The 16,726-nt window shown below is 34.0% G+C and overlaps 2 protein-coding genes across 2 annotated transcripts; both read right to left on the bottom strand.

Annotated features, from left to right (window-relative positions):
- Positions 1 to 9,086: 9,086 nt before the first annotated feature.
- Positions 9,087 to 11,010, bottom strand: LOC146926612 (uncharacterized). Its single transcript, XM_085706942.1, has 2 exons — positions 10,583 to 11,010; positions 9,087 to 10,032 (listed from the first exon to the last, which is right to left on the bottom strand). Exons 1-2 carry the CDS (start codon positions 11,008 to 11,010, stop codon positions 9,087 to 9,089), a joined length of 1,374 nt encoding a protein of 457 aa, XP_085563068.1.
- Positions 11,011 to 12,054: 1,044 nt separating this feature from the next.
- Positions 12,055 to 13,844, bottom strand: LOC146926611 (uncharacterized). Its single transcript, XM_085706940.1, has 4 exons — positions 13,742 to 13,844; positions 13,616 to 13,680; positions 12,263 to 13,530; positions 12,055 to 12,082 (listed from the first exon to the last, which is right to left on the bottom strand). Exons 1-4 carry the CDS (start codon positions 13,842 to 13,844, stop codon positions 12,055 to 12,057), a joined length of 1,464 nt encoding a protein of 487 aa, XP_085563066.1.
- Positions 13,845 to 16,726: the final 2,882 nt, after the last annotated feature.

The following is a 16,726-nucleotide window of genomic DNA, read 5'->3' as shown; positions in this document are numbered from 1 at the left end:
CTTTTATTGCAATCATAATAATGTTTCTTTTACAAAAAATGTCATTTATACATTTATGTTATGATGTTACTAATTACTATTAGAATAAACAATAAAAGATCATTATTTTTTCTTTATTTTATATGCAGACAAACTAAAATATGTTGAGTTCATAAATGATTGTTATATAACTTGACAATATTTTGTTTATAAATCAATATATCAATAATTTCCATTAATATTTAAAAATTGAAAAAATTTAATCAAAATTATACAAACAAACATAATAAAATAATCACATGCGTTAGCGCAGTAGAAAGAGCGGACAGACGGGCACGACAGTGCCCGTCTTTCCGCTAGTTTTAATAATGGTTAAATGATGTTTATCCTCAGTCATTTGGACGAGTTTTGGTTTATCTCCTGTAAATGAAACTAAAGGAATTTTTTTATTTTTTTTTAGTTTGTGTTTATTGATGACGATGTTGAATGAGAAAGATGAAGATCATGTTGGTAGAGAAGATGAAGGAGAGAAAAGTGAAAATAAAAAAGATTTTGTTTTGTTTTTATTTTTGTATAATTATTTAATTTATTTTCTATAATTTTTTAATTCATTTAATAATGAAAAAACCTAGTGGAATTAAAATAAAGTTAAAAGAATTAATAATATCCACTAAGCATGCCACATAATTAAAAAAATGATGACTCAACTTGCCACATAAGCTTAAGTGCACACTCTGCCGTCTTGAGGGTCCAAAATCAAAGAATCTTCAAATTACAAGGGGAATCTCAAACTTTGTTTTTTTTTACAGAGAGCAAAACCAAAACTCGCTCAAATGACAGGGGGTAACTATTATTTAACCCTTTTAATTATTTATTTAAGGAGACCTCAAAAAAGTTAGTGAGATAGGGTGCTTTCACAACCACCCTTCTCTAGAAACACCATATTTATTTGCTCCACAATGGGGTGTCTATTTAGCATGGTTCTAAAAGGTAAAACACCCACCATTGCGTATGCTCTTACACTATATATATATTACTAGAGGCGGATTTGTTGACAACAGGTGTAAGCTAAAAGACTTACACCAAATCTCAACCATTAAATCAAATAAATCCAATGGTTCACAAATATTTCCTAAGTCAGTCCTTTTTATGTTTCCTTATGCCATGCTGTTCTCTTTTTTTTTTTTAACAAATATCAAAAAAATCCCTCGATCTTGCTTCTCTCAATTTCAATTTCTTAATACATATGGCTTCTACTGATTTGTTTTTTGTTTCCCTTTTATTGCCCATTTGTTCTCTCATGAAATTGGCCAATTAAGGTGTGGATTCGTTAATCTAAAATTTGTACCGATTTTTGATCAATAAACAATATCTCAATTTCTTCAATTTCAGTTATCTTTTGATAACGATGGTGTCTTTCTTTTTTCAAAAATTGGAATAATTTTTTTTTTTCATGTGGTATCATAATATAATATATTTAGCTTTATATTTGAATTAATTGGGTTGCTTCAATATCATCGATCTTCAGGTACCAAAAGCCTTTTGATGAATTAGATTTCAAGTTGACGGCAAAACAAGGAAATATGAAGGATGTATTGCATGTGTCTCACCTTTTCTTTTTATTTGATAGAGAGTTGTGAACCATTAGATTAATTTGATTTAATGGTTTAGATTTGTTGCAAGTCTTTTGACTTACACATGGTGTCAATGGATCCTGCCTCATGTTACTAATTTTTTTTTTTTGGTCAAGTAGCCTAGTGGCTAGAGCTCACACAATTAAATTGTGGAGAAGTGGAGTGTCTGGGGTTCGAACCCCAGCCCCTGCATATAATATGCAACATCCCTACCAACTGAGTTAAGCTCACGGAGATTAATTAATTATATTTCAAAGAGGAGTGTTGTTTGAACAACCAATTTAGTGACAACTTATTTGACAGCCATAATTTACAAAGATAGAACGAAAACCGTAGCAATAGAGAGATAAAGTAAAACATAATGTCAATATGAGAGAGAAAGTTGTCACCAAATGGATGTTCAAATATCATTTCTCTATTTCTAATCTATTAAAACTAGTATCTACCATTTTTTCCTAATATGTATTTGGATTATCTCATAATCTCACTAATTTGAAGTTCTTTTTTTAAGAAAATATGCTCATTGCATTTCATTTATATTAATTTTCTCAATTCAAGATGGGATACAATAATAAATAACGGGACTAGCTAGAAATGTAGCCTCTCCTGCAAGCGTATGAGTAGTTGCATTTGCTTCTCGCCTAGTCAACTCTACCCTGAACTTTGTAAAGAAGGAGGAATAAAGAGCTTTACAAGATGCGATGACATGCCCAAACTCGGAAATATCATCTCGACGGGAATGGAAAGCATCACAACTAAGTTTAGAATCTAGCTCAAAATCGTCATTTTCGAAAGGCATGTCTCTAAGCCATTAGAGAGCTTCAAATAAACCCATGGCTTCACCAACCTCAACCTGATGTACACAAGGAAAACTTACAATCTTTGCTAAGACAAAAGCACATTCCTCGTCATGAATACATATGCCAATCCCTCTATGGTTAAAAGTTGAAGACAACGCTGCATCAATATTGCATTTATATAGGGCCCCAGGTGCGGGTTATGCCACACAACTGGAGTATGACGAACTTGCATCCGTTGAATTGGAAGTCACACGAATAGATGCATCTGTTGTAACAGCTGAGCGCACGTTTGGGAGACAGAGATTTTCAAGCTACCAGTCAGTAATCATCACACGCCCACATTCAATAGTGGTAACAACAACTTCTCTCACGTCCTCCCAAACCTTTAAGTTGCAGTGTTTCCATATGCTCCACAACATGGCCGCAAACAACTATTTTTCTTCAGCTGTAAATGTTTCCACCAACATGAAGATAACTTTTGTAGCAGGTACATCAACATGAATTAGATTATGAATATGAGACCAAAGTCCTGACAGTCGCCATGCTTGGATAGTAAAAGAATAGTCAAAGAATAAATGTGCCATATCTCCATGAGTGGAATCACAACTGACGCAATGTGTAGGGCATTGCACACCTTATCTTGAAGCCGCATCTTCGTAGGTAAGCAAACCCCACACATCCTCCAGACTAAGATTCGAACCTCTGGAGGAATTTTGAGCTTCCAAATGCAAGACCACTTACCGGGACGGCGAAGGTGAGGAGAATCGATAAGTTCTTCGACACACAAACAATAGGCATTCTTCACATAATATTTACCATGCTTTTCATCCTTCCAAATCAAATGATCTTACTGTACATGAGCAATAAGGGGCGTGCTTATGATTTTATCTGCAAATTTAAAACTAAAAACATGTACGAAGACTACCTCGTTCCAGTGCTTCTCGGTTGGTAGCATCAAGTTGTCAATAGTAATATGATGAATATACTGTGTTCCTACAATATATCAGCAGCAATGCATTAGCCATCCAGAACCCATGGTTCTCCCAAAATATGAATAGACCCTCCCACACCTATACTTTAACGAGCTCCTCCGCGGACAATGAAACCTTGTGGGTCTATGTTTCCTTTCCTCACCTTGAGGACTTCTACAATCAGAGATTTCAAATAAATTTGACTGATGTTTACACTTTGATACTCCGGGAGTGGTAAACTAACTTAAAACTTGAAAGACTTTTGAACAGTTAAGAAATTCTAAGATTGAAAGTTTATATGAATTTTTCTATGTGTTTGTGCGCCATAAAATTTATGAGAATTTTGGCATAGTTAAATTTCGTGAAGTCTCTTAATTTTCTTCAAATGCCCAAGGTCCTTAAATTGGAGAAGACAATAGAGATGTTGGTTGAGAAGTGGCAACGCATCATATTTGAAATCTTTACCTCTAATGGATAATTTTGTTGAATAGTAATAGAGGTTTCCTTTGCTTTATTTGGAATGATCCGTTGCATTCTCTTTGCTTTTGACAAGCTTTGTTTGTTTCTGCACGTGGTTGGAACAAGACAAATAATATTGTAAAACTTAGAAAGCGACGTCTCTTCAGAAGAAGACAAAATTGGTCGGTGTCCACAGGGGCGGATCTGGGATTAAATTATTAGTGGGGCTAATTTTTTTTTCTTTCAAAAAAGTATGACTAAAATTTTGACGAAATAAATTATACAAATAATAACATTTGTATTAATCGTAATAAATCGTCAATCATTTTGTTCCTTGTGTGGTAAAGTTGTTTATATTTTAGTGAATTTAACTTTTCAATAATAATTTAAATGACATCATAAAAATGATAAAATAATTTAAATAAATTCGGAGTAAAAAATCTCAATCCAAAAATGGGTCTTCCCTTTATATATTTTTTTTTATAGATTAGATAATGCATGACATAAGTTGCAAAATAAAATCTTAATATATATATTCATATATAATTTATATTGTTTATATTATTATCTGAAAAAATTAAGAAAATTGCAAACGAGAGTAGAGTTGAACTTGAAAAAAATTAAGAAAAAGTGCAGAAAGCGAGAGTTGAACCTGAGACCTGAGACATTCAAGTTTGTACTCAAAACCCACGCCACCAAGCCACGGCTGTTGAATTGCTAATGTTATGAAATAGAAGATATATATTATTTAAGATTGGCTTTGCATAAAAAAAAAAGTATGGGCTGGGCCTGGGCTGGTGTGGCTATTGCCACACCCTGCCTTGCTCAGGTCCGCCCCTGGGTGTCCATCAGAGATTTGAGTTTCGTTTTTTCACTTCTTGTGTTGTTGATTTTCATAATTGGTTGTGATTATTTTCTATTTTATGTTATTTGACCGGTTCAAGTGAGTTGTATCAGTTTGTGGCAACTGAGTTTGTTACAAAGAGACCTTTTGGATCCTTTACAATAGTGTTAATAATTGAGGTGTTTAAATATGTGAAAATGGAGTGGAAGTTTGCAAACACCTCAAGTATATAACTATATAATAATTGAGGTGTTTGAAATTAGAAATGTTCGATTTTATTGAAAGTTTACTTGGCAATGTGTTTTGGTGAGGATTTATTATGATGACTATGTTATTTGGTTGAAGGATGACAGTGTTGATCGCGGGCTTGTGTATGGCTATATGAGCCGTTAATTGGTAAGTTATATATAGAGGGACCAGAAATCAATAAAAATTGGAAGAATTTGATTTTGAGGATTGTGAGATAAAAGAAGTTGAATGATGTGCCTCAACAATGAGAATGGTAATTATATTGTAGAAGGGGGCCAGAAAGACTTTTTCTTTTTTGCTCAATATTTTTTTACAGTTTTCAGTAATTACTATTCAAAATTGTGAACTATTGAGCCTTTTGAGTAAATTTTATGCCACTTTTTTATACAACTGATTTGTATCTATATCCAGCTTATTGTTATTTGTATATAATAACTGACAGTTATGTTGGCTTCCGCCATCAGGTATTTCACATAGTGGAATATTTTTTTTCCTATTTCCTAGGATTTACTATTTATAACACCGATCTAACGTAATTCCTTTTAACTCGACTAGCTCATATCATTGATATCTACTATAAGTAGATATTATTGATTGTATTGTGCACTTGACCAACGTTTATATGAATCAGATTGTCAGAACAAAATAGATTCCCACAAGCAGAAAATAGAGGATGCTTGATCTGAGACTGCTGCTGATGCAACACTAAAGTTTTCGACGAGAGAATTGGATGAAGAACTTGAAAAAGAACCCTTGTTGAAAGACGAGTTTAGACAAGTCTTTATTTGTTTTCTACTTTTCATTTGTATATCCTCCTTTTAGATTTTAACCTTCTTGAAACGACGTATCTTGCTATCCATTTTCTACTTTTTATTAGAAATGAGTTTAATGATCTACAACAACAGCAAATTTCTTTCCAAGAGCAGAAAAAGAAAGTACTGATCTAGGAAACATTATTATCCTTGATGTATGTAATGACATCTGGGAAACATCAAGTGATTGATGCATGCCAAGCATCCCCCATTTTATGGCTCGTAAATCTTGCAAGAAATGGAAGAATATTGAAAATGCTGAATCAGTCCCATGTGAATAGTACTTTTCTACCTCCTCTATATCTTCCTCTAAGCAATTTTGCTCTTTTTTCTGCCAATTTGGCTTCCTACTTTTTCTTTTCTTGTTCAAGTGAATTACTATGACCTACATCGTCTTCAGATACTATGACCTGATGTCTATAATTTGATTAGTCTAATTCACGTATAAACTCAGATGATAAACTCACCCTGTTTGTTGGTGGTATTCTAGAGGGGATTAGTCTGCTATGTTATGCAGAAAAATAAGAATCGAAGGAATAATAATTTGGGGCTGAATAATGCTTGTTTGGTTCTTTGTTTTCTTTCTTTTTTTTCTTGCTTGCTTACATATCAGATGGTGGAGAACTCTCATTTATATTAAGTGAAAGAGCTCTCTAGAAAGCATTAATGAACTTACATTAGCCTAGGTACATGATTCTACAATACTCTAGGTACATTTTTCCAATACAAGCATTTATGATATAGCACATTACTCAACATTCTCCCCCTTAATGTGCTGTTCTTGAACTCCTAGAGCTTCTCTTAATTTCTGGATTTTTTCTCTAGAAAGAGCTTTTGTGAAAATATCAGCAACTTGATCACTTGTCTTGCAAAAACTCAGCTGCACCTCCTCATCTTCAATTGCTTCTCGAATGAAATGATGTTTGATGGCTATATGCTTTGTTCTTCCATGGAAGACGGGATTCTTAGCCATAGCAATGGCTGATTTATTATCACAATGGATAGTCACAGCTTCTTGTTTCTCACCAAAGTCTTCAAGTATTCTCTTCAACCATATTGCTTGTTGAGTAGCTAAGCCAGCTGAAATATATTCAGCTTCTGCAGAAGATTGAGCAACAGTTTGTTGTTTCTTTGAGCACCACGAAACTGCTCCTGAACCTAATGAGAAAACATATCCAGAGGTGCTTTTCATGTCATCCATACAGCCTGCCCAGTCACTGTCGCAAAAGCCAATTAACTTACTTTCAACCTTGCTGTCATATTTGATTCCACAGTCCAAAGTGCCATGAATATACCTCAACACCCTTTTTGCTGCTCCTAGATGGATATGACTTGGATCATTCATGAACCGAGAAAGTAAACTTGCAGCAAACATGATATCAGGTCTTGTATTAGTGAGATAAAATAGATTACCAACCAGACTTCTATAGTTACTAGCATCGACCTTCTTTCCTCCATCTTCTTTCTTCAATTTTTCATTCACAACTAAAGGTGTATCAGTTGGATTGCAGCCAAACATTCCAAACTTCTTCAATATTTTCTCAGCATATTTCTTTTGACAAATGAAGACTCCATCATCCTCTTGGTAAATTTCGATTCCAAGAAAATGATGTAGTATGCCCAGATCATTCATCTCATATCTCATCATCATTTCTTTTCTAAAATCTTCAATCAACTTTAAGTTATTTCCGGTAAAGATTAAATCATCAACATAAAGTGCAACAATTAGAATATCAACCATACCCTGTCGTTTGACATACAAAGTAGGCTCATTCTTGGTCTTCTCAAAACCTTTCTCTATGAAGTAATTGTTGGTGCTTGTTTCAACCCATAAAGAGCTTTCTTCAATTTATAAACCATTTCTTCTTGGCCTTCAATTTCAAAGCCTTGAGGTTGTTGCACATATACTTCTTCTTTTAGCTCTCCATTTAAGAATGCCGACTTCACGTCTAGCTGATACAACTTCCATCCTTTTTGGGCTGCAAGCGAGATTAACGCTCTAATGGTGTCGAGACGCGCCACAGGAGCAAATGTCTCTTTATAGTCAACACCGGGCTGTTGTGCATAGCCCTTTGCAACAAGCCTCGCTTTGTTCTTTTGGACTGAACCGTCTGGATTATGCTTCACCTTGTAGACCCATTTCACGCCAATAGCTTCTTTGTCATTTGGCTTCTCCACTAGCTCCCAAGTCTTGTTTTTTTCAATTGCATCTATTTCTTCTTGCATTGCCTTTCTCCAAGTATCTTCTTTAAAGGCTTCTTCAAAACTTTCTGGTTCAATTGCACAATAATTGCACCTAACATAAACATCATCCAAACTCCTTATTTTTATTGGAGTTGAGCTTGGAGATGATGAGCTAGAGCTTGGTGAAGATGGTGTGCTAGATGGAGAGTTTGGTGTAGATGGAACATTTTCCTCACCTTCGAAAGAAGTTGGATTTTTCTCTAAAATTATAGTCGGAACTTCTTTTCCCTCAACATTCTCATTTTTCCAATTCCAAACAGCATTTTCATCAAATACAACATCTCGGCTGACAATCACCTTCTTGCTCTTCAAGTTGTAAAGTTTGTAGCCCTTTGACATAGAGCTATAACCAATAAAAATGCATCTCTCACTTGATTCTTCAAGCTTTGTTCTCTTTACTTTGGGAACTTGAGCATAGCAAACACACCCAAAAACTTTAAGGTGCTTTACTGAAGGCTTTCTTCCACTCCATGCTTCAAACGGTGTCATGTTCCACACAGCTCTTGTTGGGCATCTATTCAGCAGGTACACAGCTGTATTTACAGCTTCAGGCCAAAATTCTTTAGGCATCCCTTTCTCAAACAACATGGACTTGGCCATCTCCATCACAGTTTGATTCTTTCTTTCGGATACACCATTCTGTTGAGGTGTATATCCAACAGTCAGTTGTCTCTCTACACCTTCTTCTTCACAAAATTTATCAAATTCATTTGAGGTGTATTCTTTTCCTCTATCACTTCTCAAAACTTTAATGGACTTGCCACTTTGTTTCTCAATAAAGGCTTTAAACTTCTTAAATATCACAAATACTTCAGATTTTTGTCGCATAAAATAAACCCATGTCATACGAGTCAAATCATCAATGAACAAAATAAAGTACCTATTTTGCGCGTGAGATAAGGTGTTCATAGGACCACACACATCTGTGTGAACCAATTCCAGAATTTCTTTAGCTCTCCTTGCTCCTTCCTTGGGAAATGGTTGTCGATGGTGTTTTCCAAGTAAGCATCCCTCACATACTCCATGTTTCTTTTCAATTGTTGGTAACCCGAACACCATATTCTTTTGAGAAAGCAAAGTGATGCTGTTATAATTTAAGTGTCCAAGTCTCTTGTGCATAGACAAGAGTCACCTTCTTCTCTAGCCATCAAACTGATATTTTTCTCATAATTAAGAGAAAGTGGAAAGCTTCTGCTTTTGGTCATTTTCACAACAACAACAACTCTTCTTTTTGAATCAAAAATTCTGCACTCTTGATTCTCAAATTGAAGAGAATAACCATGCTCCAAAAGTTGCCCAACACTCAATAAATTCTCATCTAGCTTTGGAACATAAAGAGTGTCATGAATTACCTTACATCCTTGCTTTGTTGCAACTCTAATGCTCCCTTTGCCTTCAACTTCAACAAGTTCTCCATTTCCTAATTTAACTTTTGAGTCAAATGAGGAATCAATGTCAATGAAAGCTTCTTTATCTCCTGTCATATGATTGCTACACCCGCTGTCCAGGTACCACACATTTTTGTACTCTTGAGTTGCCTTGTGACAAGCAAAGAACAGGTTGCCTTCACTGTTTTCTGCTTCTGCAAATGCTACATGCTGCTGATTTTGCAACCGACAATCTTTCTGCATATGTCCAAACCTTTTGCAATTATGACATTGTGGCTTGCCTTTGTTCCAGCAATCTTTCTCTTCATGAGTGTTCTTCTTACAGATGCCACACCATTTATTTGAGCCTCCAAAATTTCCTCGTCCTCCATAGGTGCCTCTTCCTCTTCCACGAGCGTTTCCGCCTCTTCCTCGGCCTCTAGAAAATCTGCCCCCTCTAGAAGACTCACCATTATTTTGGGACATCATTTTCTCATTATTTGGTTGAATTGTGAGCTTGGACTGAAACGCACTTTCAACTGACTTTTCATTGCGTCGTGATAACCTTTGCTCATAGGATCTAAGTGACCCCATCAGCCCTTGGACAGTCATGGTTGACAAATCTTTAGTTTCTTCTATAACAGCCACCATAAGATCATATTTTTCAATCAAACTAATTAAAATTTTATCAACAATTCTACGGTCTTCAATTGTATCTCCATGAGATTTCATTTGGTTCACCAAATCAGTGAGTCTATTAAAGTAGGCTTAATTGCATGTTTGGTCCCTTATGTTTATTTTAGTTTTCAAGTTGGTCCCTTACGTTTTGAAAGTTTCAAGTTGGTCCCTTACGTTTTAAAAGTTTTCAAGTTGGTCCCTTACGTTTTGAAAGTTTCAAGTTGGTCCCTTATGTTTATTTTAGTTTTCAAGTTGGTCCCTTATGTTTGTTTTAGTTTTCAAGTCGGTCCAAAACATAAGGGACCAACTTGAAAACTAAAATAAACATAAGGGACCAACTTGAAAACTAAAATAAACATAAGGGACCAACTTGAAAACTAAAATAAACATAAGGGACTAACTTGAAACTTTCAAAACGTAAGGGACCAACTTGAAAACTAAAATAAACGTATGGGACCAACTTGAAACTTTCAAAACATAAGGGACCAACTTGAAAACTAAAATAAACATAAGGGACCAAACATGCAATTAAGCCATTAAAGTACTCATTCAAACTTTCATTTTCTTTCATTTTTTCATTCTCAAAATCTCTTTTAAGAGACATAAGTTTGACTGTTCTCACCTTTGAATCTCCTTCAAACTCTTGTTGCAGAGTTTCCCATGCTTCTTTGGCTGTTTTTGCTCTCATAATTCTTGGGAAAATGGTATTTGAGACTCCTCTTTGAATCATTCCAAGGACTCCAGCATCTGTGATTTTCTTCTTCTTCAAATCTGCACTTTCTGCTGTTGTTTGTTTGCCTGCAGCTGCTGGTTCTTCAAACCCTTCTTTGACGAACTCTAACACGTCCAAAGACTTGAACAAAGTCTCTATTTTTACAGCCCAAAAATCATAATTTTCTCCTTCAAATAAAGGTACGTGGACATTGCTATAAGTAGAGCTGATGCTTGTTGAGACATTACTTGAAGAGGCCATTACTTTTCACCTTCAATCTCTTCTTTTCTTAAAGGATCTGAAGCTCTGGTACCACTCTGTTGGTGGTATTCTAGAGGGGATTAGTCTGCTATGTTATGCAGAAAAATAAGAATCGAAGGAATAATAATTTGGGGCTGAATAATGCTTGTTTGGTTCTTTGTTTTCTTTTTTTTTTTTCTTGCTTGCTTACATATCAGATGGTGGAGAACTCTCATTTATATTGAGTGAAAGAGCTCTCTAGAAAGCATTAATGAACTTACATTAGCCTAGGTACATGATTCTACAATACTCTAGGTACATTTTTCCAATACAAGCATTTATGATATAAGATACATTTTTCCAATACAAACATTTATGATATAGCACATTACTCAACACTGTTCTTTAAATATGAGAAAATTGCACTCTTATATTGCTCTACATTTTATAATTTCTATTGAATTTACATGCTATCCTTGATCTCATGATTTTTGGATTTGAATGGTACGGTCATTCTTGTTTACTAGAGTTTGAGTTCTAACTATGTAAATATTCACATGGGTTGATTTTGATTTCAATTGTGATATGAGTTTGCCAACTTTCAGTGATATTGCATGGGCTAGTTAATAAACACAATTTTTGAATCGATACAAACTAGTGCAGAAAACCAATTCAGAACCATTCGAAAACCATTTCATACAACAATTTGAAAAACTAGTTCAGTTTGAGATTTTTAAACTAGTTGCACTGAACCAATTAAATCAGATTTTTGGGTTCCTTGGGAGAATCATAAATACAATTCTCTTGTAATAATTGAATATTTCTTCATATATTTTTTGTGGTACAATAATTAATAATTCTTTCATAAAACAGTGGATATGATCATTGCCTTCATTACATGGATATAGGTAGTAACATTACTCCTTTATGCATAGTCATAGATTACCATTTATAGAACAATGTTTCAAGCATTTACGTAGACACATTATCTTCAAAGCATTCAAAGTTGGTAAGGAAAACAACAGAAGAATATTAAACTAGTATAAATCCATAAGACAGAATGTATTAGCAATGCTTTTGTTTAGGATGAACACTGCATGCTTTAAAGGAAGAACTAAAAATTATAAGAAATAGAGAGTATTAAAGAGAATGGAAAAGAAAAAAGAAATAAAAGGGTTGATCTGCAACATGTATATACATCTTCCAACCAGTTCATTGTAGACAGCATTGGCATACAATCAAACATATGTAAGTGTAAATACAGTGTAATTACCATAAACTTGGTACAAACCATGAAGGATAGGGAACATAACCATGCTTTGATGTCTCCTTAGGTAAGTATTTGATGATTCTATCATTCAAACAAAATATCCCAAACTCTAAACTTGTCCGTGGATTTAATCTCGGGCATGGAAAAGTAACGGCAAAGTAGATACTATTCCCTCTAACTAACTCTTCACTGTAATTAAGTTCATCCGTTGACATTACAATGCTTTTGCATTTACTAACAAAAGCAACTTTATCTTCCAGCTTCACATTCTGCCACCCAATAGGACTCTTATTCGGGTCCAACTTAAACACTTCAAAACTGGTAACCTGAGGTGGCCTAGCAAATGCTGTGATAACTTGGAAACGATTAGAGACAACACATTGAGTTTCAATCTCACCATTATAGCACATAGAAATGAAGTATAACTCTCCTAACAATTTATCTTTGGCTAGAAAATTGCCAATTATGCTTGATCCTGATGGCCTAACTCTTGGAGGTACAGCCAACACTTCAGCCTTCAGAGGTCCATTAGTGGAGTCTTTAAGATCATAAACAAATAGAGAATCCGATGATGAGCCTGTTGCATATAATTTTGTACCAATAATTTCTATGTCCGTAAAATAAGTCCCTGAATCCTTATATGGCTCAACTATAGTCCACGACTTTTCATTGAGTTTATAAATTGCAATGTGCCGATAATCACTCAAAATGCCAACTAAATAACAATCAGAACCATCACAATTTGGTTTAGAAGAGGCCGTCATTTTTCTCACATTTAATATTCTTTTACCAATGATTGTGTGCAAATTTGATGGTATTGTGATTCTAACATCAGTCACTGGATTCAAAAAGAAAATTTTTTCAAAACCTTTTTCAGAATTGTCACTCACAATCAACCACCCGTCCACTGAGCCAATACATATATTAGCCCTTAACAGTGGTGTTCTAAGGCAATGTAAACGTTTTGTACTCAAGCAAGGCAGTTCAGGTAAAGGGCAGCAATGCTTGTTTTCAATCATTTTGGAAACCGTTTTCCGACAAGAACGGCAAATTGCTCTCAATCCAAGGTAATCTTTAAGAGGCAAACGCTTCATAATCAGTTCCAACACATCAACTGGTAGATTTGTCAATACGTTGTTTTCCTCAGTCTCGTATTTTTCGGTACGAGCCACTGCATAGTCATTGCAACTTACAAATATTAGTGGTATTAAAATGTATAAGTTTCTTTTGACATAAAATGCCAATTTATGTGTCCAGACATAAGAAAAAGACTAAGAAAAAGAAAATGTGCAAAATAACATACACGTCACTGGATTTAGCTTAGAAGTATGATTTATTATAACTTTATACTTGTACGGTTATTCGAATTTTGACAAAGTAAAACCAGAAACGTGTACATGGCCAGAACACTCGCACTAAATCTGCAGCCAATAAAATCAAACAACTGAAAATAATAACCTATAAGTTAGAAATCACACGTACATGATTTGCGACGTTCCTTCAATTTGAGTTGCTCCACTATCAATCTGAAAATCAATTTAAGTAGCTCCACTGCCAAATAGAAAACTAGCCATCCAATAACCATTGATATCATTGATCACGATAAACCCTAGTCCTTTTTTTTATGAGGAGGAAAAACCCTATTCCATTGTGCATCTATTTTGGGTGCTTATGTGAGTCTAATACGTACAGGTCATCAATTTTACAATTTTTTAATGATCATACCGAATAATCACCTAATCTATTGCACTTTATAGAAAATTACTAAATTAGTCCCATCAATAACTCTAAATCATTAAATTTTTTTAAAAAAATATTTATTTTAATAATGGTTAAATGATGTCTATCCTCAGCCATTTGGACAAGTTTTGGTTTAGCCTCTGTAAATGATGAAACTAAAGGATTTTTTTTTTTTAGTTTGTGTTTATTGTTGACGATGTTGAATGAGAAAGATGAAGGAGAGAAATGTGAAAATAAAAAAGATTTTGTTTTGTTATAAATATTAATAGTGGATGTCCAAATAGCAAATTGGTTAATGGGCTATACTACTAGATTGTTGGGCTTAGTCCATAAGTATTCTATTTCCCTATAAATAGAGCTCCTTTCTAACATTTTCAAACACACCAGAGAATAATAATACTTCTCCATATTCTCTCTTCTTCTCCTCTCTATTATTGTTTTCTATTTACTTGTTTTTCATAACACGTTATCAACACGCTCTAATCAACTAAGAAGGTACATAACTTGTAACGCCCTCCTTTTTATTTAATTATTTTTATTAAGTTAGAGTTTATTTATGTGATTTATTTAAATATGTTATATGTGATTATTTTTGAATTCATGATGTTTTATGTTAAATTCATGACCCAATTGTGATTATGTTGTGTTTGAGAATTTATAAGCAAGAGTAAAACCTTTATAATTTAGATTGTCCCGTGCCAATCTAATGTATTATTTTGCTGCTGTTCATGCTAATCGATTTATGCTAAGTTCCGCTGTTACACCTTTTTGTTACGATTTGGTATATAGTTTAGCTTGCTTTAATAAGGTTCGTCGTTAGCCATTAAGAACAGTGATAGAATAGTTAGTGCCAAATCAATTTACTCTCAAGTTCTTGTTTTTTTTTCCTTCTCATACCTTTAATCATTCGCGGTTATATACAACAACTAAGTATATCAAAATCATTATCACTTGTTAATTTGTTTTTCCTTTACATGGAAGCAACTTGATAGTTTGTAGGTTTAATTAATTTTGCTTAATGTTTGACCGTATATATTGCATGGCCGTTTGTTGAAGTTGTTGACTTTGAATATGAATCAACTAGTGTGCCTATGTATATGATATCATGATAGAATAATTTGTTGTTTTGGTGATTGGCTCACGATATCATACACTATTATTTTATGAAAGAAATTTTGTCCAAATTTTATCATATATATTTTTCATAATTTTTCTTGATGCGTAAATAATTTATTTGAATTATCTCATGATGTGTATTGACGTGTTATTTAATAATGTGTTATTTATGATGCTTATGATGATGCGATGTTTAAGATGTTGTTGATTATCATTTGATGTTGTTGTACTATGATGCTGATATGAGATGAATTATTTATATGCTGCATATACTGCTGAGTCTTATTTAAGATGTAAATGTCGGTCTAAGTCAAAGAGTTGTAAGATGTTCATGAAGTTCTAAGACATAAGATGTTGAGTCCATGCATACTCATTTATAGATGAGGGCTCATGCCCTGGAGCTTTTGCTCAACCACGACGATGGAGCTTTTGCTCAAACACGACGATGGAGCTTTTGCTCAACCACGACGATGGAGCTTTTGCTCAACCACGACGATGAGGGCTTATGCCCTAAAATGGTACCACATGCATTTGCATTTCATGATGATTCAAGATGGTTTAAGACGTTAAGAGTTGCATAGTCGAGTTTAGATGCATTGTCAAGTCAAGTTGTTAAGTTGTGATGTTTTAACGAATTACTTTGTGATGTTTTAATGAATTACTTTGTTATGTCTTTTAGTATGATGATATGTGACGATGACTGTGACTGCTATTTGATGATATTTTGCTAAGATAAATGATGATGTTTATGTATTTAATTATAGTTGTTAAATTATAAGATGTTTATGTTGTTAAATGTAATTTATGATTTATAAGCTTAATATTATTGTTTGAGAAATCTCACCCCTTCTGCGTATATGTTGCCTCGACCGTGGGTAATGTGCAGGTTATAAAGACTAGCTGTGTTCGTGAGTAGACTCCTCACATTATGTCTAGGTGCTCTGATACGTAACGGGATGGGGATTGCTTTTACTTCTATTCCTTACGTGTCATTTTATGAACTTTTTATGAATAAGTATTGAACCAACCTTATGAGATTTTGATGAGGCCTGCGTGCCAAAGACATTTATGTTGTTGAACTAAATCCGCTGCGAAGTTTTTAAATGTTATGTTGATGAATTTTTGAAGGATAAATTATTATCTATTTTGTTAAGATTTTATGATAAAGAGATGTAGCATTCCGTTTATGTGAATTACTCTGATAATTTATTATGAAATTTTTAAGTTGGGAAAACGGGGTGTTACAATTGGTATCAGAGCAGGTCGGTCCGTCCGGCCAAGTAGATGAGTCGTTGTGTCGTGTCGTCATGTTTTCTGGTTAGTAGTTATGTTTTATTATGTGATCATGTTTAACTGACTAACTTTGATGTGGTTTTTGTGTTTTGTTTGAAGAAGCAATAATTAAATTTATTTTCTCTTGTGCCTTGAATTTCGAGGACGAAATTCTTTTAAGTTGGGGAGAGTTGTAACGCCCTCCTTTTTATTTAATTATTTTTATTAAGTTAGAGTTTATTTATGTGATTTATTTAAATATGTTATATGTTGGTATTTACTAGTATAATATATGTTATTTGATGTAGAAATATATTTGTTAAATTGGTGTAGAGATAT

This window comes from Medicago sativa, chromosome 4 (assembly GCF_051527215.1).
Source record: "Medicago sativa cultivar Bolivia chromosome 4, Bolivia_mono, whole genome shotgun sequence".
NCBI lineage: Eukaryota > Viridiplantae > Streptophyta > Magnoliopsida > Fabales > Fabaceae > Medicago > Medicago sativa.
The sequence above is the reverse complement of the archived record's forward strand: the minus strand, read 5'-3'. Positions and strand labels throughout refer to the sequence as shown.